Here is a 20,473-nt window from a genome sequence, read left to right on the forward strand (position 1 = left end):
CCAGGCCAACACTGCAGAATTCCTGCCGGTTCTCCTGGCAGAGACCCAGCCAGAAGCTCTCCCCAGCGCAGGCCACAGCACATGCCTCTGTCCTGCTGGGTCGCCGAAGCACTGACCAGCTGGCAAGAGGCTGCGTGACCTCCAGCCAGATTGGGAAAGACACCATTGTTGGGGGCCATCGTGCAGAATGAAAAACAGCTTCTCAGTTTCCAAATTAGAGACTGATTTAGCCTATATGCTTACCCTGACATGCCTACACTTGTAGCTATAAATGATTATAGAATATAATAATGCAAGAAGAAAATTACAAAAAAAGCCATTCTAGCCTATAAAGAACACACTGACCTCCATGCAACTCCTCCAGAGACAATGAGGATCGAAAACAGCGCTCAGCGCAGGGCATGGGTCCTCACGACTGCACAAAAATAAACCAGTTCATTAAACTTTGGCCCCAACACTCCTAGATGCCCGTTTCATTAGAGAGGTATTTAAGTTAAAGGCTATCCAGTATACATAACCATTCTGACCATTGTGCAAGGCATTCCTTCAGGCCAATACTGACACAAGTACATATTTGGAGTCTGGGTTCCAGCAGCAGTAAATCCCCTAAACAGCCTCCCAGAACGTCAGGCAGGAGCACACAGCCGTTCCCAAGGGGCCCCGGATTTGCAATGCCTGCAATAATGTTGTCCAGCATCCAAAAGTGCCATCTGCGCATCCAAAAGACCATAAAAACTCTTCAGGAATTTCCACTTCTCCGTGAATTCCGATTTTATATACTTTACTTAGGAAAGATTTACCACTCGTCCAAAGAATATAGCTTTGAGGACACAGAAATCCACATGAGGTGATCTCAAGAAGGAAACTGCAGGCCATATAGGACCTGTTGGGCTGCCATAACCATCACATTTCAGACATAATAGAGCTGGGAAGGAATTCCACTAGAACTACACTAGAAACACAATGCAGACTTCACACCTTCAGAAGTTCCTGAAGAGCATCCAAGTGACACCTGGCCCTGAACAACAGGCGTGTATCCAGCCAGGCGTCTCTCTTAAACCCACGTCGAACCCCCCCCCCCGGCTAATTGTGTGGGCATGCCGGTACAACATCCACACAGAGGACCCACGGGGTGCCTATGAGTCACCGGGGGAGGGCAGCTTCTTCACAGGATCACAGCTCCATTGCTACCAAAGCCCTCGGCAAGCTCAGATGCGCAGTCTCGTGCTAAACAAGCAGCAGACGAGTCATTTCGTGTCCGATTGCAGCTCTTGACTTAACCACAGTCCTGGCTTTATAAAACATGTTTACTGCAGGATTACAGAGATGCCGACAAAGCTTATAAATCTGAGGCCACGCAAATCCTTCAGATTTTCCAGCTTTTTAATATTTCAATAATGAGGCAGCTGTGTAACTATAAAAGATTTACCAGACAGACACCGAAAGCTTGGACACTTACCACTACAGATAGCCATTAAGATAAAATGATATCTACTGTATATTATGTGAGAAATACATTTTCCATTACAACTAACTTCAGTGGTTGTGGAGGCAGGGAAACCAGATTAAATTACTTTCTATATGAGTGGATGAAGATTTTACAATAATGCACAACAACACAGATTCCCATTGAAGATCTTACATACTTTGGCAGATATTTCCGTCATTATCTGCAGATTGGATCGTCTCCATTCACCTACCATCACCATCTGCCCTAACCTACCCTAAATGTCTCTTAATCATACACTCTGTGGGTTACTTCTAACAGGTAAAAAAAAAAAAACAATGAGCATGATTTATATATGAAGTATGATGGAAGAATTTCCGGGCCACTATGGAGACGGACAGGTATAATGTTGAATTTTTGGTAATTTCAACCAAACACTGCCTTGTAATTCTTGTTTAATTACCATTGTCTGCAATGACCCTTCGTGGGAGTAAGAGACACAGAGACTCATTGGATGCCTGCGCCGAAGGGAAACAGGCTCGTCGCCGCTTATTTTCTTTAACAATAAATGATGGGGGGGTGGGGGGGGGTCACCATTTTCCACTTTAACAGACTGAAAAATACTTACACAAAAAATAATAATAAAAATAATAATAATAATAATAATAATAAAACGACTGCTAATTCCTTCTGGTTCCAAAAATTCATCATTAACGGAACATGGCCTCCTGGCTTGACCGGCACCCTGTTTACGATAAAAAGGTGACCTCGACCTCATCCCTGAGAAACACAGGCATGGTCAGTATCCCAGACGGCTGCCCCCGCACTGCAATAGGTGTCCAAGCCCATTATATGTATCAGGCGCTTTTATCTAAACTGACGCGCGTTTGACAAAAGCAGGGTCGCCCAGTTCCTGGAGAAATTACGCACAAGTACAGCTACACTGGGATGCTTCTCTTTGCATATCCCACCTAGCGTTCTTTTCTTTCACACACACACACACACACACACACACACACGTACAGGTAAGAGTGAAGCTTGGAGACCCAGGCGCAGGGTCAGACCCCTTATTCGGTGTCCCTGGAACACTATGAGGGTAAAGGGTGCTGTTGAAGAGCCCATCAGAAATATGACTATTATGACAATGCTGGGGCTCAAAGTGGCTGAGGGCCTCGATCAGGGGCCCAAGAGGGAAATGACTCCGCTGACCCTGGGATTTGAACCAGCAACCTCCTGATCACAACCACGGCCTCCTAAACAGGCTGAACCACACGCCACGAACTTTTGCTGGTGCTCAGGTGAACGAGGACAGACCTCCACGTGCCTCTGGCAGCCGGGCCCTTCCCAGATCACGCACGGCTTTGTCGGGGAGTCAGGGCAGCGGGGGAGGGCACGCTTCAAAACGGGCCGCAGCCGGCTCACCATGGAGCTCTATAAATGGACAAAAAACGGTGCAAAACTAGAGTAAAACAAATAAAAGCCGTGTCGACCTAGCTGTTTACACCCCCGAATGAGGTCATCTCCGCAAGCCGACACTCGAATAAAGAGAGACGCTTATTACAACTCAGACTTGCACCATTTCCTGTCTCCTCTGCTTCTTACGTTCGCAGCAGTCGAACTGATTGACAAGTCTGACCATCGGGGAGATGAATTAAAGTAATGGGACCAAATGGGAACAGCTTCAACCGTCGTCACCCACTGAGAAGTTACGGTCCATCAGAGAAAAACAAGGTCTGCCATTAACTGGCGACGTATTGGCACACATCCCTACCTGACCCCCCACCCCCCCCCCCTTTTACAGTAGCCACCTTTAAAGTACAAAAACTATATAGTGCATTCCTGACGCGATCAGCAGCATAATTTATCTTAATGAGTGTTATTAGACAGCTGAATAATGCTGGGCCCTATTACGGGGCAGAAGTATTTATCAACACACTCCAGCAAGGAGAACCCACGGAGTGATTTATCACTCCATCGCCAGGTCCCTCCGGCAGGGGAAAACGAGGTCTCAGCAGCAGAGTCGACGCTCTGGTGGCCTGCACTGGTTCCTCCACTGGCTGGGTACGCATCATGCCCCTGGAAGCAGACTGGCCTCATGGGTGACCCTCCATTTTAACAGGCTCTGCATGATGCTGAACACACAACACGGAACGCAGCCTCCCAAACACACGCATGTGAGTCTATTATTATTTCAGCGGTAACTGGAATCGCATGAATATGCATGAATCATAGCTGTAAATAATGTGCAACTTAAAGTACAGTGCTTTTATTCTGTGCAATTACTAGAAAGAAGTCAGCGACAGTCTTTGTTTTTCATCTTTGGGGGCTCCACCCATTTTACAGTTTCTCCTCTGAAAATAAACTGGAACTGTCACCGGTGGGCATTCTGTCCTGCCTGGCTGTGATTGGACACGACGCAAAATATGCACTGTACAAACATCAAGGTGTGTGTATGGTATATATCTGTACTCCACTTACAGCAAAATGAAATTATACTTCAGAAGCAGTGGAATTTAGATAATAACCACCTTAAAGTTTTTTCTTTTTTTAATTATAGGCAGTATTTAAAAACGAGAGAGGAACTGCATTTCTTCTTTGGGGCGGACTTCACTGCCCACCGTTAATCACATGTGCTGTGTATGCCTCTCAAAAATAAACGCAATCGGCACTCTGCTGCATGAAAGGGGTCTTAAACAAGGATGCCAGGGTAAATTTAAAGGAACAGTACAAGGAAACGCTGGCACACTCATGACACTTGAAAGATTGAGCATAAGTGTCCTGCTCTAAACCGCAGGTGAGCTTGACCTTGTTTACCAAGGCCCTGATCAGCCAACAAAGGCTCTTCCCACATGACCATTTATCCCACCGTCCGTCTTAGGATCATTAGACCTTGTAAAATTCCACTTACAGACGACTGCACTGCTTCATTATAAAGAACCTTGCCGTTTAACTGGACCAGTGGTGTCAAGGGGGGGTCTGACGGACCCTCTGATACTCTGCTAACTGACCCTAATAACTGTGGAAGGGAAGATACAAGCCACACAAAGCAAAGTCACATGAATAACAATGAACAATGTGGCAGCGAGACAGCAGATACAGTGACACACACTCTTACTGCAAAGCACTGGCACCTTAACTGCGCACTGGTTATTCAGAATTGTAAATGTATAAGACAAAAGGTGAAATGAGATTTAAAACCGCCATTTAAAACCTTTCAAAACATAGAATTACTGAACAAAAAAAGCAAAAAATTCTAAATGCAAAAATCCAAAGACAAAATTTGCCATGCCACACAGTTTGATATAAAATAGGCCTAAATGCGTTAACTTCCTAATTCCCATAGAGGAAAAGTTAAAAAAGGTATAGGTTTCATCAACATATTTCGTGGTGTCACATTTTTCTCTGGATGGGAAGGCCAGTTACAGTTAGAGAGAGAGAGCTGAGCAGAGCGTGAAAAGAATATCCTTAAATGAACGGTTATTGCAAAATACAAAATAACCTCAACAGAAAGACTGTTATAAAGTCACTAAAGCATGTGACAGGTCATATATAGGAATGAGTTAAGGCAAGTTCATGCACATAAATAATATGTGTCACTGGGGAGCGTAAGAAGGACAGTATATTGGAAGACGACATAACCAGGCTTTAATCAGAGCTAAAATCTGGATGGGAGTTTGGTTGACCACATATTAGAGAGCGGGTGAGGACAGAGGACAGTGGTTAGTCTGGAAAAAAAAAAGTGCAGCTAACTTCCTGTGAGTCACACGGAGCCCATGCGACAGAGGAAGCCCAATGATATCCTGTCAAAAGCCTTTTCACGACAGTTGCAGAAGAACTGCGGCGCAGTCCAAAGCTTTGACAGAACACAGCCAGAAGTGTCACGGACTGGGGGCTAGGGGCTGACATGAGAAGAAAAGGAAATTACTAAACAGGATGGAATGCGTTTAAAAAAAACCTAGGGTGACTCAGTTAGAATGACCTCATATACATTAAGTAATTTAAACACAAAATCTTCATGCTAACATGCTAACAGAAAAGGTCTGAGTTGACTTCCACCATGAAAAGGACCAGTGAGGGCAGTGTATGCTAGGTATCCTAACAGCGGGATGTGTTTAGGCCCAGCGGAAAAGGAGTGTGAGGGTGTGTCCCCTGAAATGACACCCGGTGAGTCAGGACTAGAGGCTTATTCAGGAGTCTGAGAACAAAGTGAGTCAGGACTAGAGGCTTATTCAGGAGTCTGAGAACATAGTGAGGAAACGAGCTGTCAGTATACCTTAAAAACCCATTCTAATCTATACCGGAATACGGACACACACAACAACAGTCAATAAATCATATAAACCATACATCCATTTTTGTGTAAAAACTGTGCAGCCAGGATTGTGGGGAGCTGTCCTGAGAGGTAGAGGAAATGAAACAGGATACACAATTCATGGGACATGGTTACTATATAAAAATGAAAAAAGATTAATTTATACAGCCGTCAAATCGGTTCCGTTAATATAAAAAATACGATCTTAAATCTACACTACAGACTATAGTATTCATTATTTTTAACTCTATTAAAAATCTCAACAAGCTGAATAATTTGACTGCAGTATCATCAAACTTTACATACTATCCAGAAGTACTACAGCGGTATTGTGACTACAATTAAATTTTTATAACCGATCAGAATCTCCTTTTAAACGATACTGTACAGCACATATCTGTACTCTAAAGCAACAAGTAAGCAGTGCATTGTGAATTACAAAACATGTACCCTTCTTCCCCCAAACTAAAGTTATCATTTGGCTTGCAACAATGCAGTACATGACGTATTTGTACATACACCCACTGTGTATGTTCTTAATTGTAATGACAATCATCAGCAAACACCCAGATGACGGGAATAATATACTTTACCTGCTAGCAGGAATATGGGCAGCAGGCAGCAGTAGCAGATGCAAACCACGCGGACTTCCATGAGCGCGTCCCGAAAGGCTCAGTCCCCGAGCAGCAGCATTCCTCAACACAACGGCAAATTCCCAGTATTCAGATTAAACCGATCCTCTTCGGGACCAACGTTCATCTTAAGCGTGAAAATTTGCAGCGAGGCGCGGAGATCCAGAGAAGCACTCCATCGCCAAGGCAGCATAAATGCGCTCCCAAGTTCTCGCGCATGTCAAAGGAAGGTATCAGATCCAGCAGTTCCACTTGACAATTCCTACCTGGTCAAAATAAGTTTCTTCATGACGTCACGATTTCAGGCAAACAGAAAACAATCAACAAACTCAGTAACACGCCCCTGCATAAGTCTCTTTCTCTCTTACTCACTGCTTTGGAAGACAGAATATTCCCAGTACGGCAAATTTCACATCTTCATGGAAAAAGTGATCCTTTTGTGTTGCAATAGCCGCACTGTTCTTCCAGCCCCGAATGACCAAGCGAAGACTGTGGCCGCTTTCTTGCGCATTTCTTCCTCGGTATTAAGCCCAAGGCTCCGGCCGTCCCGGTCTCCCTGCGAGGTGTCGCCTTTGCCCGCCGCTACCTACAGCAAAGCGCATTTTCACGCTCGCTAACTACACCCATCGCTGCAAGAAGCGCCCACCCCGTAACGCCTTCCTGCGAAAGACAGCCCAGCTCCCTGCACTGCATGGAGGAGCCTTGACAGCTATAGTTTAGAAACATTTAAAATTGATTTTTTGCTTTACATCTATATCTTTTTCGCCCTACCCGTGACACATGAGACCAAAGTTATGAGTTTGCTGCACATTTCCGAAATGTGCGCGCAAACTTTCTTATTTTATGGTAGGGAACAACAAGCGTGAAAAGAAGCAGCTCCCCTAAAATGTTTATTTTTATCACTGCTATATGAAATACTTTAAAAATACAAATCAAAGACAGAATTAAGTTATTAACGGTTTTTAATATCCGAAACCAAAACGATTCCATTTTCAAAGGACTACCATTTATTGATGTATATACACTTTGAAATATACCTTTACTCGTACTTAAATACCTCAAGGTTTCTCTGGCCTTACACTGTTGCTGGAGAAAAACATCTCCAAACCGTTTATAGCCTACTGTCTTATAAACTCACCACAGATGAAGTTTGCATTTACAAATCACAAATAATTGTATAAAACCACTTTTAATGTGAAAAAAAACACTTGTGATAATGTGCCTTGTCATCCAAGCACCAAAATAAGAATGGCATTTTAGGAACGTCATTACCACGTGTTCGAAAATAACATATATATATATATATTAGGTGTTAAAACGTGTAGCATTTCCCATGTACGCTTAAGATAGAGCAGCTCTATTTGCACTTATCGGCCCTGTCCTGCTGTAACTTTCCCGCTCATTTATTAGTCAGAAAGGACTTTTCTTACTTTGCCAAAATGACTTCACTGGTGCCAGTGTACTCAACCTGCCTCGTCCTTCGTCCAGTTTTCTACCATTAGCCATTTATTATTGTAAAATGGCTCCACCTAGTGAATATCGACGGAACATCAAAAACAAAACTCCCAACTATTCCTGTTTGTACTTCATGAAGTTCTGACTTTTTTAGTGACAGAGGCGTCGTTAGGCCTGTTTTATGGGGGCTTTAGCCCCCCCGAAAAAATGTGTATTTATTGACTTCAGTCATGAATAGCTTTTTATATTATACATGTTTGCCATCGCCCCCTCCAGTAAAGACTCAGCCCCCCCATCCATTCATGTCTAACTACAGCCCCTGGGTTTAGTACACGTTGAGTTGAATCTAATTATGGTTACAATAATATACGACAAATATTTAATGAATGTCCAAAATTATACCAATTCGCCTATATTGTGCTGGTAAAAGTTGAGTCTCTCTTGTCTAAATGCACGGTGGCGCTTGGCGCCGCGGTTAGCGCGGTGGCCTCACAACTCACACCCGTGCCGTCGTGGGTTTTTCCCCCAGCCCAAAAACACTTGCAATGTAACTTGTATGCCTGTGTAAGTGAATGGCGTGTCAGTGTGCCCTGCGAGATATCGTTCTGCAATACATTACACTGCATTTGACTACTTTGTGTATGTCACTTATTCAAAAACTTATAAAGCAGCACGAACTGGTCTAAAAACGGCAGTTGCGAGTCTTTTTATAAATCAAAAATGAAACTGCTAAATAAGTTACTTAGAAATATTTTGCTACCAGGATCATACAATATAACATATAAACTGCTTTTATTTTAAGTTTCTGAAGAGGTTTATTATTGATGACATGTCATTTGGTTAATTTCCCACCTTCCTTAGGGAATTCAAGAAATATTGCGTAAGTGCATATATTTTTAAGTCAATATAACCTGGTTTAACCTGAACAGAACCACCCTATCATCTCCAAGAACTATTGACTAGATGAAGAACGCGGAGAGAAGGGGCGGGATCAATCACTTGTATTACCAAGAGGACGCATGCGCAAAGGGAGGGCCGTGCGGCTATTGGTGCTACGCGGACCAGACGAGTCACATGGGTGTGTTTCGCGCGAAAGGTTATTTCCTTGCAGCTTGCAGTAAGGCGAAAGAGAGGTAGACTAGGTGGCTTGATTGATTATAGATGTATATTTTTAATTGCATTAGAGAAGCGTACTAAGTTGTGTAGGTCATTACGGACATAAACGGGCAAAAATGTCTCAGGCTCGCGTAACAGATTTCTTTGCCCAGAGCAAACGTAGTGGTATTGCTAGACATCTTACGGGTAAAAGTGAACAGAAAGCGTTTGTAGAAACTGAGGTGCGGAGGACTGCGATAAAGGAGGAAAATACAAGATCCACTCGGACGAAGAATGCAGCTGCAAATAGACCGGCTACAACTAGATCTACGCGCTCCAAAAAAGCCGTACAACATAACCCGAAAGCTGCGGCCGGTTTACAGGTGGATAAAGAAGAGACTTCCGATGCACCTTTGGAAAGATCCTTGGAGCAAAGTCAAAAGGAATGTCCTCGGACCCCCAAACGGACTTCGTCTGAGTTCAACCTTTCTTCGGAACTGTTCCCTCCTGGGGATAGCTCTGCAAAGAAGCGTGCTCGGGTGGATTTGGGTCGGGAGGTTAGCCCTACTGTGTCGAAAACTGCCGAGGTGAAGACCCAGAAGAAATCCGCCAGAAAAAAACTAATCCTATCTAAGGAACAGGTATGTCGAGTTTCTGGATAAAATTTGTTTGTCGATTACCCACATTACATCATGCAGAGTAGATATTAACTATGGCGTGATTGTCAGCAGTTTTCATATAGTACCAAACCAATGAAAATAACGCCGTCAGACAACAAAGGTAGTCAACTGTATCGTGTATTTTTTATTTACTACGAACAGCTTTACCCAAGCTGTAGCACTTAAGTAGAATGACAGCACATAGGTCGTCAGTTCAAATCCCAGGGAGCACACAGAAATTGTAACTTTTCCATCAACTAAGTCATTTCGGATAGAAGCATCGAATAAACGAGTTAATTAGTTGTGTACTGTTTGATGTCGCCACGCATGACCAGTGGCTCCTCGACGACTTCCGGGTCAGGCCCTCTAAGGGTCATCCCAGCGCTCTGTGGGTATCATTGAGTCTACTGATATGTAATTTATAAAGGCATCGTTATTGCTGGCGCGAATGACTTACCAGTTTCACTGCTCCACGTGTTAGTTAATAATTGTAGCTAGAACTTGAAAATGCAGAACTTCAGATTGGTTTTAGGTGTCTTTTAGGTAGACTGCACGTTTAGTTTGTTGATACTGCCGTCCAGTTCTAGGTGGACTAAAGGGCTCTCGTAGGGGACAACGATGGGATAATCCATCCATCCATTTTCCAACCCGCTTATCCTACTGGGTCGCGGGGGGTCCGGAGCCTATCCCGGAAGCAATGGGCATGAGGCAGGGAACAACCCAGGACGGGGGGGGGGGGCAGCCTATCGCAGGACAATGATGGGATAATGTCCCTGTTTTTGGCTTCTACTAGGAAAATAGGCCTGAACATTAACTGTATGTCACTGTGATTCTACTGTGAGGGGTTATTCCTCATTGCATGTGACTAAACTTATATACTGTTTTATTCAAATTGTTTGTAGGTGACCAAACCTGTGAACAACCACAGCTCATTATCTGGTGAAAATGAGGTTAAGAATTCAAATCAGGGTGCCAGCTCCTCTCCAGTGGGGAAACAGAAGGTAATTACCAAACAGCCACAATGTACTTTTCCTCATGTCTACTGTTGATAGTTCTGTATGTATCAGTGCTTCTCTGGAGCATGTGTTTATTCCTTATTTATCCTTAATCTCCGACCCCCTTTGGGTTGTAAGCGGACTGTTTTTTTAAAGGGGCTTGTTTCCCCCTGCAGACCTTCTCCAAAGAGGACGTTGCCGCACTGAAGTCTCGTCTCCAGAAGATCCAAGAACAGAAACAGAAGCCATCTCCCGTTCCTGCTGCCAGCGTCGACGCCTCTGACGTCAAGGCCACACTCGCACGTGCCCGGGAGCTGGTGGCGAGAGTTCAGCAGCGGAAGGAGAAGGAAAAGACTGAAGAGGCCAAAGTTGTCACAGAGGAAACTCCACCTGAACCTGAGGATAGGTATAGCGCTACTGAGTTATAGATGCTGTCTAGGTGTGGTGCTGGTTAATAACCTCTTATGACATAAATGCAGACTGCCATTTGAGGTAACGCTTCCAGGACAGCCATAAACCTCCTTAAAGGGTTCTAGTGGTTACATTTTTTTATGATGTATCCTTGTAGAGGTGGGGTCTTCTTCATGGAGAAATGTACATCCATTTCCACAGAGAGAAGGTACCGGCATACCAGCGCTACCACACACTCGCCCAAGATGTTCCACCTGGCCTCTCCCTGCCTTACAAGTACAAAGTTCTGGCAGAGATGTTCAGGAGCACGGATGTCATTGTGGGGATGCTCTTCAATCGTTCTGAGACGGTCACCTTTGCCAAAGTCAAGCAGGGCGTCCAAGATATGATGCACAAGTAAGGAAAATGCGTTGATGCTTTGATCTAGCGTTGGTCAAACCTGAATCTGTCACTGACAAAAGCTGTCCTTAAATACCTAAATGGATGCAGAAATCTGGTTTCTAGATGTTCTATTATTGAATACGTTATGTCTATACAGGAGGTTCGAGGAGAATCACGTTGGTCAAATTAAGACGGTCTATCCTTCAGCATACACCTTCCGTCAAGAGAAAAACATTCCTAATTTTAGTGCCACCGCAAAGAAGTCAAGCTACCAGCTAACACTGGAGCCAGTTCTCCAAGATGGTAAGGTTCTGCTCAGACTAATCCTCATGGCTGGGATGATGGGATGCTGGTAGTTTGAATTGGTATTTTGGAAACAAGCACTAAGTTCTCTTCTCTTTCAGAGAAGAGTGGTACACGTCCTCAACTTTCAGCTTCGCGTCTGCTGGAGAGGAGACGTACTTTCCACCGAAACCTGGTTGGCATTGTGAAGCAGCACCACCGGGTAAGTGCTGCTTCACCGTTAAATATTAGTTGTGCTTTAGAGTTTATTGGGAGATTTAGTTTCAAAGTGGGTTCTTCCTCCCCAGGCGTTCCTAACCTCCCTGGACCCTCCGCTAAGTGTCCCGGATGACAAGCTAACCCGTTGGCATCCTCGCTTCAACGTGGATGAGGTCCCCAACATACAGCTCAGTGAGCTGCCTCAGCCACCACACCTGGACAAGCTGACAACTGCCCAGGAAGTTCTGGACAAGGCCCGTTCTCTGATGACCCCGAAGGTAACAATAGTAATTCTGGTCCTTGGGACCCTAGAGTTGGGCTTGAGTGCAACGGCTGAAATTCTTTAGCCTTCCTGTAACTGGGTTGTCCTCCACAGATGGAGAAGGCCCTGTCTAACCTGGCCCTGAAGACTGAAGTGCCTCTGACAAAAGACTCGGAGCCCCCAGAGAAAACACAATCTGCTCCTGGAACTCCCCGTGCTTTAGCAGGAATTTCCCAGTCTCTCGTAGAGAGGGTACGTCTCTCCCCATCCCACCGTCATCCCTTGCCATCGACCACAAACCTACCAACAAAATGACACCGTCATTGAATCGCTGAGCACAACTAACCGGATTAAACGAGACAACCAGGGTTTCTTTGTATTTATCTGAAGAATTACGAGATGCTAATTGCTATCGTTGGTCCATTTCAGATCAGGGCAAAGGAGGCTCAGAAGCTCCAGGCTGCCATGATGCGCAGCCCTCAGCAAGAAGAGCGCATGCTGATGATGTCACGGCTGGCGGAGCTCGCCAGGATCCTGCGTAATGTCTTCGTGGCAGAGAAGAAGCCGGCCTTAGTCATGGAGGTGGCCTGCAACCACATGACTTCCAGCTATCGCTCCGCGCTCAGTGTCGGTACGTGCATGGCTCTCTGGTTACATGTAATACTGACATTTTTAATGAGTGCTGGACCTCCCAAGGACTAGGAGGGAAGGACAGGATTCTCTAGTTTCAGCAGGTGCTTGAATGGCTGCCTTATACACAACCAGTTGTTGTGTGGTTCTGAACTGCAGAAACCTATACTGTCATACGTATGATTCAAGCTCTCCCTCCAAATTCAGGGGAGATGGAGAAGCACCTGCGTCTGCTGGCAGAACTGGCCCCTGAATGGCTGACCATCCACCAGATCAGGAAGGAGTCCTATCTGAAGCTGAACAAAACTGTGGATTTGAACGTGATTCTGCAGAAGCTGAACAAGAAGATGCAGGAGGAGGAGAAGTGCTGAATGGCTGAAGGATAGTGTGCAGTTAGTGTGGATGTTTTTAAATAAGGGTGGTTTGACTTTTTGCTTTCGGTATCATGGCTGCTGATGAGAGGTTTTAACTTCAGTAGGGTCTTGGGGGAGTTTTAGCCAAGACTTGCGTAACTACCATTGCTGATGTAATCACATAGAGGGTAGTGCATTTATGGTAGATCACTGTACTTTGACTTTCTCCATTGCCCTGTTCTGAATCTAGTGGCTGACGTCACAAGCTTTTTCATAAGTAGGGAAGGAAGCTTCAATAAAGTTGCTTTTTGTATTCCCTGCAATTAACTGTGAACAGATTTACTAAAGATTGCATAAATTTGACCATTAAGATTTTATTCATGTCCATTATTTGCACATTGTCATTGTATAACCCTCTGTCATTTTACACTTCATAATTGAGTACGGAGGACATTAGGCCTCATGCAAGAACATTTTCATATTCTGATCTTAAATTCTGCTGGGCTTGTGTGCAGTACTGGGCTCTGCCGTAGACCAAACTACATAAGCATTTAAAAAGTCAAAATCACTTTCAAGGAGTGAAATATATAATGTATTGGTGAGAAACCTGGATTTGGATAACAGAAGACCGCGACCTGTCTGGACCACTCGTAAATTGTGTTCATGCCCAAGAGAAGGTAAGGAGCACACACTGATTGCACTGTTCATTGCCGCACTACCACCTCAGGGGTGAGAACCTGAGTGCAGCCATGTGGCAGGTGATCCCTCAGCACCACACCAGTCTGAATGGACCAGTGTGAGTTACTCCCTGTAAACTGGAGGACCTCCTTAGAGGGCTGGATTTAGATGATAAAGTCATAACCAGGATGAAGCAATTGCAGGTTAAGGGCCCAACAGCGTAGGGAGCATTCAAAATACCAAATTAGCAGTGAAAGTTCTCCTAAATCACTCATATGAGCAACTTAAGAGGAAATCTGTTTCTAGGACTGAGGCTCACTGAATCTATTGTACTGTCACACACTTTGCCAAAAAAAAATTCCAGAAGAATCACAACATTTGCAAATAATCTTTGGAATGTCAAGTTGAAATTTCCTCCCAGGGCAGGTGATTGGCTAAGGGATCACTCGATGTAGATTGCGTAGAGGAAGGACTCTCTGGGGGAGGGGCCTCAACACTGCAGCAGGGAGAATACTCTGTAGTCGTGAAGCTTTTCCTCCCCCTTCAGATCCTTCAACTTGATTACCACGAAGCAGCCCAGCACCTCTGCCTGATGCTTCTCCAGCAGCTTGCAGGAAGCATGCATAGTCCCTTTAGAGAAAGACACCTGTGTTAATAACTTATCAGTGTAAGCTACTAATCACACACATTTATAACAGTGACAAAATAACCTTTCCAATGATCACATTAATGAACAATGCACTTCCAGCAGTCTGAAGTACATTACAGTGAGACCAGAATACCTCCAGACTGGTAATTAATCTAAATATTGTACCAAACAGTTCAGCTAACCTTTCATTGAATAGGGTGCCCCTTCCTGATTAGCAAATACAAAGATATCAGTGATTAGTACATAAAGGCAGCAGCCACAAACACCAACTCACCCCCTGTTGCCAGCAAGTCATCAATGAGCACAACCTTCTGTCCTGCTGTCACTGCATCTTCCTGGATCTCCAAGACATCCTGAATGCAAAGAACGACTCAAAACGTGGACCAAAAATAACTACAATTACATTTATTTATGAGATACTTCTATTCCAAGATATGTAAACTGTCCGTGGGGTCAGACAGCAGTTAACGCCACGAAAACAAAATGCGGCGTGAATGCGCTGTAAACTTTGGGAGCGGGCGCGGCGCACAGGAAACCTAGTGTGCATGCGGCCACAAATCGGGCAGTGACAGTGGCGTCAATAAACAAAGGGGCTTTTTAAGTCTTCAACAGAGTGTTGTCTCCTTGTTTTCCTAATTTCCACACTTACGAGCCTGTTTAGGTTACCTCCGGTTCCGGAGTTTACAGCAACCTATGTGATTTTTTTTTTTTATATATATATATTTTATATAAATTTATATAAATATTTTATATATATATATATATATATATATATATAATTTATATTTTTTTAAATACTGTCATATATCCTATACTGGGGTGAAATGTCTAGAAGGTTTGACAGTATGAAAAAAAAGACAAGCACAGTGTCAGCTGAGCCACAGACGGCAAAAAACACACATACCCATCAGTTTAGCTCATAATCTTTCAAGAATAAATCACTGCCAGCAAGCAATGAACTTGTTAGGGAACTATGACCAAAGTGTTAAAAGGGCTATGTAAGCATTCAATGGGCATCGTAAAATGCAAGCTCTGCAATTTGCTATAGATAGATATCTGCTCTGGAAATTTCCTTATGTAATACTGGAACATGTGATGTATGTACGCAAGACAAAGTCAGTGTGATAAGCTTACCACTCCGTATTCAAGGGCGTAAGACAAAGACACTGTAGGACCAGGGAGTTTCCCTTTCTTACGGACCGGCACAAAGCCTACTCCCAACCTTTGGGCTAAGAGAGGTCCAAAAAGAAATCCTCTGGCTTCTATGCCTACAAATAAGAAAACCATGAGAACAGTTAGTAATCAGGAACATTCTTAAATAGAATAACTCTTACCAAGACCTGAATCTTAATCGGGGTGACAACTTACCCGCTATGATATCAACTTGAGGAAAACTTTGCTTTGTTTGTTCTTCAAACAGATCGACCACAGCTGAGAGGGCAGAGGGCTCTTTCAGTATTGGACACACATCTCTGAAAGCCAGGGAGGAAAGTGAACTAAATTAACTTTATGCTACCAATTTCAACAGTTACCAGAAATCAAGTGCAGTTCGAAGTCACTTGAAACCACGCGTCCAAGTACATGCTAGAGCGTTTTGATACTTATAAAGAATCACTTCCTTGTTGAAGTGCTGCTTTGGTTCTGGTTAGTTGTTGGACCGTCGTGGCTGTGCTGGTCTAGCTGCACACATGGGCGTAAATCCCGGGGGGGACGGAGGGGACATGTCCCCCCCTATCCGAGGGTTGTCCCCCCCCAAAAAAAAAATTATAAAAAAAAAAAAATCGCACTATTGTGAAAAATATATGTATATATACCTAAAATAATTCTGAAAGTAGAAAAAAACAAACGCAAAAAATGCATTTAGAAACAGCTGAGTTCCCCCTCCCCTTCCTCACAGTGGTTTAGCCCACTGCCTGCTTTCCCAGTTCATCTCACCTACTCTACACACACGAATCAGGTGTGTGGCTGCGGCTCAATTAATGGTGAACTCCAGTAAGTAGGGTGTTTTATTCACTTTAAATAAAGCGATTCTCTTTAATGTAGTTGATGCAGACTCATTCATAAATTAGTTGCGGCAAAAATGCTGATTACCGATGCAATTTTCCATGAATCTGCTATATTAGCGATTAAAATATTACTTATCTAGTTGACGTTAGCTTGTTTACAATAGCTTGTTGCATAGTGCACTGCAACTAACACGCCAAAGCCGTTTCCCATGCATTGTTTTATTTGTGACGACTTGGCATAATGTTAACTTAACATGATTAACGGCCACAATTAGCATATTGTTTAGCTGTGCATTTATTAAATGAGCACTGTGCTACGTCCGAACTGACCCCACTGTATTTTTTTGTATAATCAATATCTATTATGCATTTAAACAGTCATGTTTAAATTTTATTGTATGTTGATGGCTTGACTGTAAACAACATAACAAACAATGCAATAAATAGTTTTGAAGAAAAATCTGCTTTGTTATTGAACCTGAGAAAAACTTTGAAAATAACTTTTTTATTTATCCTTTATTTTACCAGGAATGTCCCATTGAGATACATCATCTCTTCTTCCAGGGAGTCCTGACCAAGGTGGCAGCAATAAGTTACAAAAGTTCCAACATAAACAAACAACTTACACACTTGTAATATTTACACCTAAAGACATACCAACATACCAATGAATGCAATACAATAAACACAGACTATCAAACTAAAATACATGGAAATTCCAATTGTCAAAAACCATAATGACGCAGTCTCCATGCTGCAATAATAATGATAGAAGCAAAGTTTTTCATTGTGGGGACATATCTATATAAGTACAATTTGACTGTATAATTTGTGTCCCCTTCAAAAATTGCTCATGAGAAATTTTATATTTATTGTCCCCCCCCCTACTGTTAAATGAAATTTACGCCCATGGCTGCACATGAAGCTGGCCCTCTTGCAATATTTCATTAATGATGCAGGTCCACCAACACACAACATATTATGGTATAACCAGGGGGGTATTCCAGAAAGCTTGGTTAACTTACCATTTGGTAAATCTTAACCTCTGGGTTGATATACCCCAAACCCGCATACCATGAGTATGTCGGTTCCAAAACACCTGAGAAGAGTAAGTTCAATGAACCTCCTACTGGTTACCCAGAGTTAATGCGCGTGCACCGTGCATACATAAAGACGTTTTCAATTGATCGCCGATTTCACGAGTCAAAATGGAAAATCAAAGTGAAAAAAAGAGAGCGGCATACTTCACAGAGGCGAAGTTGGACGTTTTAATGCACGCATATGAGGAATTCAAGCCAATAATAATGAAAAAAGCAATACGGCTGCATCGGCTAAAGAAAGAGAGTTGGCTTGGCAAAAAATAACGGACAGAGTAAATGCGTGTGTATTAAATTGCAAATTTGACATCGCCTCCCCTTTTATTATAATGCAAAATAATTAAACACGAACCCCTCCGCATCCTTTTGACTGTTAAATCACTATGAAAGCATTTACTTTTCCTGCCATTCATTTCTTTAGGTTAAAATAACAATGAGTATCGAACTTTGAGCCAAGTCAAAATGAAACACAAAAACATTCCGCAAAAAGGTAATATTTGATTACACGATCACTGAACTATTTATTAAACACGATTTAGTATATTCTTTCTGTCATGTAGCTAATAGAAAAAAGGCTGAAGCCCGTCTAACTGGCGGGGGCCCACCACCACCTCCCCTCACCCCATCTGAGGGCAACCAGTGGTAACCAGCATTGTACTGTCCTGTAATGATTACCTATAGTTAGTGGAAAAAAGTAATGAGTTTGATGATTTTAACAAGGCAAAAAATTAAGGATACAAAATCAAGTTACCTGCACATTGATACTATGAATAGATTTCCTATTAACATAGTCTCCCTCATTTATTGAAGGAGCTTTAATAGGAATGTAGGTGCCATCAATGCACCCAATTATGAATGAGTGAATGAATGCCTTTTATTGTCACTATACATGTATTACATGTATTCCAAATTACATTTGGAAACCCTGAAATAGAAAGTCATATATGGAAGTATCAAGTGTGTGTGTGTGCAGGATGAATACATGTATAGATATAAATAGTATGACTACATATTAAATATGCATCATAGATTTTACTACAAAGGACAAACCTACCACTCTGTGGAATTCCTCTTTAATAACACGCAGAGCTTTATGGACAGGGAACTGTACAAACGTGTGTAAGAAGCGTTAAGTACCAGACATACTGTGCGAACGGCTCTACACACAGTTGCCTTTCCCACGTGCTCTGCGTCGCCCATATTGTACAAAAAAATGCCCTGACGCAAAAAACCGAAGTGCTATGCACAGAATGTTTTCTGTGCTAAGCGCAGACCCGCGGTTTGGGTTTGTGACATTTGCAATATGCGGTTTCAAGAGATGTTAAGTAAATTAACGATTCTTTTGAAAACTGATAACGTTTTTTCAAATAATCATTAGGAAATGAAAAGATATCAATACGTGGTCTTATAACTCTCTCCCGGCGAAAAAAACCTTGTATAATTTGTGCCTCCACGTCCACAGGATCGTCATCAAAAGGGCACGCCATGCTCAGTAACCTTCTGCAACAAACTGACCCTGGAACATAACCTGCTACTGAGCAGGTTATCTTCAGAGAGTAAGCTGCTATGGTTACGTACATACCCAGAAAGTTAACCTCCGTTTTTGGAATCGAAAGATGAGGTTATCCACTAACTTACCCTTAAACTTACCCGGGTATGTCACATAACCTGCTTTCTGGAATACCCCCCAGCATACATTGTGTTGGCCATGCTGGTCTATGCTAGGGTGACCAGATAATCCATGTCAGGGAGGACACTTTGAGCTACTTCGGGTTTTACAAACTACTTTCAAATTGAAAGGCTCCTGTGCTCGGCTAAATAGTTCAGCTCTTCTTGTGCTTTGACTGGTTTGTTTCCTTGACTGAAAGACTCATCCAGCTGTTTCATATCAGCATTAGTGACACATGCATGATTATAGGAGACTAACCAATCAGCACACAGCAAGAACTCAGTGCTCAAGTCAAATCCAGGTCCGTTTAATTGAAATGGTAATTTACAATTCCTGTCCTAGCTCAGAGTGTCCTCCCTGACATGGATTATCTGGTCACCCTAGTCTATGCCGTTTTTTTCAGCAGGGAGTTCAGGCTAAGTGTAAGACTTTTTACAATCCAATTTACAATTACTTCCATAGGCATCCATTTTCATCCGAACCGTTTCAAACCTTTAACGCATCTCATTTTCACACAAAAACACTACTGATACATTACCAGCGTTAACAAGCGGTTCGCCTAAAATCACATTATCAGGAATCCCGTTATCATGATCAATAATCGAATTAGCTTCACTTGTTATTTATAATCACAGTCGTATGTGTGCGGATTGACGCGGGTAATTCCGGAATAAAATAACTGTAAGACTGGGGAACTTTTACGGATCATAGTCCAGATCGCGCCAGGACCTACACGGCTAAAGATTTTAGACGATGCGACCAGCGCAACATGCACTTACTTGAAATTTATTCCTTTCACGGGAAAGTCTGGAAAAGTTCTTATATTCCGAGTGATCAATTCTATCTTCTCGTGGTGCGCTCCGTCAGCCATCGCAGACCCTATAGATGTCCTGGCAGTCCTGCCACCCGCGAATTTTGATTACGTGAAAATGCGGAAGTGCCTACGCAGGCGCAGATGCCAGCGAAGGTGTCCGCGTTTGTGCTGCCCACACAGATGCTAGGAGGTCTGGCATTTGGGATGAACGTGATCGGTATGGGAGTGAGTAAGTCTGTCACAAGGTTTTCATTCCTAGCCACAAGTGAGATGAAATAATGCAGGAAGACACTAATGACAAACCTGTAGCTTCTTGCAAAGGACACTGTGCCAGCTGAGCTCCACCAAGCAGAGCTCTTTGACCAGAATTAAAGGACTTACAAGAGCTTCTCAAAGGGTGCAGGCAAGAACCAGCCCAGCAACAACA

The 20,473-nt window shown here is 43.2% G+C and overlaps 3 protein-coding genes across 5 annotated transcripts in view; 1 reads left to right on the forward strand and 2 right to left on the reverse strand.

Annotated features, from left to right (window-relative positions):
* piezo1 (piezo type mechanosensitive ion channel component 1 (Er blood group)) overlaps window positions 1-7,856 on the reverse strand; it is a 68,006-nt gene extending 60,150 nt beyond the window's left edge. For 2 of the 3 annotated variants that reach the window (XM_023790745.2, XM_023790743.2), the window contains exons 1-2: window positions 7,822-7,856; window positions 6,353-6,977 (exon numbers count right to left, since the gene is read on the reverse strand). In XM_023790745.2, coding sequence (XP_023646513.2) covers window positions 6,353-6,413 — 61 coding nt within the window. In that variant the 5' untranslated portion in view covers window positions 6,414-6,977; window positions 7,822-7,856. The remainder of the gene's footprint in view (window positions 1-6,352; window positions 6,978-7,821) is intronic. The other variant, XM_023790744.2, reaches the window with a different exon arrangement.
* Window positions 7,857-8,891: 1,035 nt separating this feature from the next.
* On the forward strand, window positions 8,892-13,510 carry cdt1 (chromatin licensing and DNA replication factor 1). The gene is made up of 10 exons (XM_023790763.2): window positions 8,892-9,582; window positions 10,503-10,601; window positions 10,772-11,001; window positions 11,208-11,402; window positions 11,545-11,690; window positions 11,792-11,892; window positions 11,978-12,166; window positions 12,265-12,402; window positions 12,580-12,781; window positions 12,988-13,510. Exons 1-10 carry the CDS (start codon window positions 9,079-9,081, stop codon window positions 13,149-13,151), a joined length of 1,968 nt encoding a protein of 655 aa, XP_023646531.2. The 5' UTR covers window positions 8,892-9,078; the 3' UTR covers window positions 13,152-13,510.
* On the reverse strand, window positions 13,488-20,174 carry aprt (adenine phosphoribosyltransferase). Its single transcript, XM_023790781.2, has 5 exons — window positions 20,012-20,174; window positions 15,829-15,932; window positions 15,595-15,728; window positions 14,735-14,813; window positions 13,488-14,441 (listed from the first exon to the last, which is right to left on the reverse strand). The coding sequence occupies exons 1-5, from the start codon at window positions 20,101-20,103 to the stop codon at window positions 14,302-14,304; spliced, it is 549 nt and encodes a 182-aa protein (XP_023646549.2). The 5' UTR covers window positions 20,104-20,174; the 3' UTR covers window positions 13,488-14,301.
* Window positions 20,175-20,473: the final 299 nt, after the last annotated feature.

This window comes from Paramormyrops kingsleyae, chromosome 11 (assembly GCF_048594095.1).
Source record: "Paramormyrops kingsleyae isolate MSU_618 chromosome 11, PKINGS_0.4, whole genome shotgun sequence".
Classification (NCBI taxonomy): Eukaryota; Metazoa; Chordata; class Actinopteri; order Osteoglossiformes; family Mormyridae; genus Paramormyrops; species Paramormyrops kingsleyae.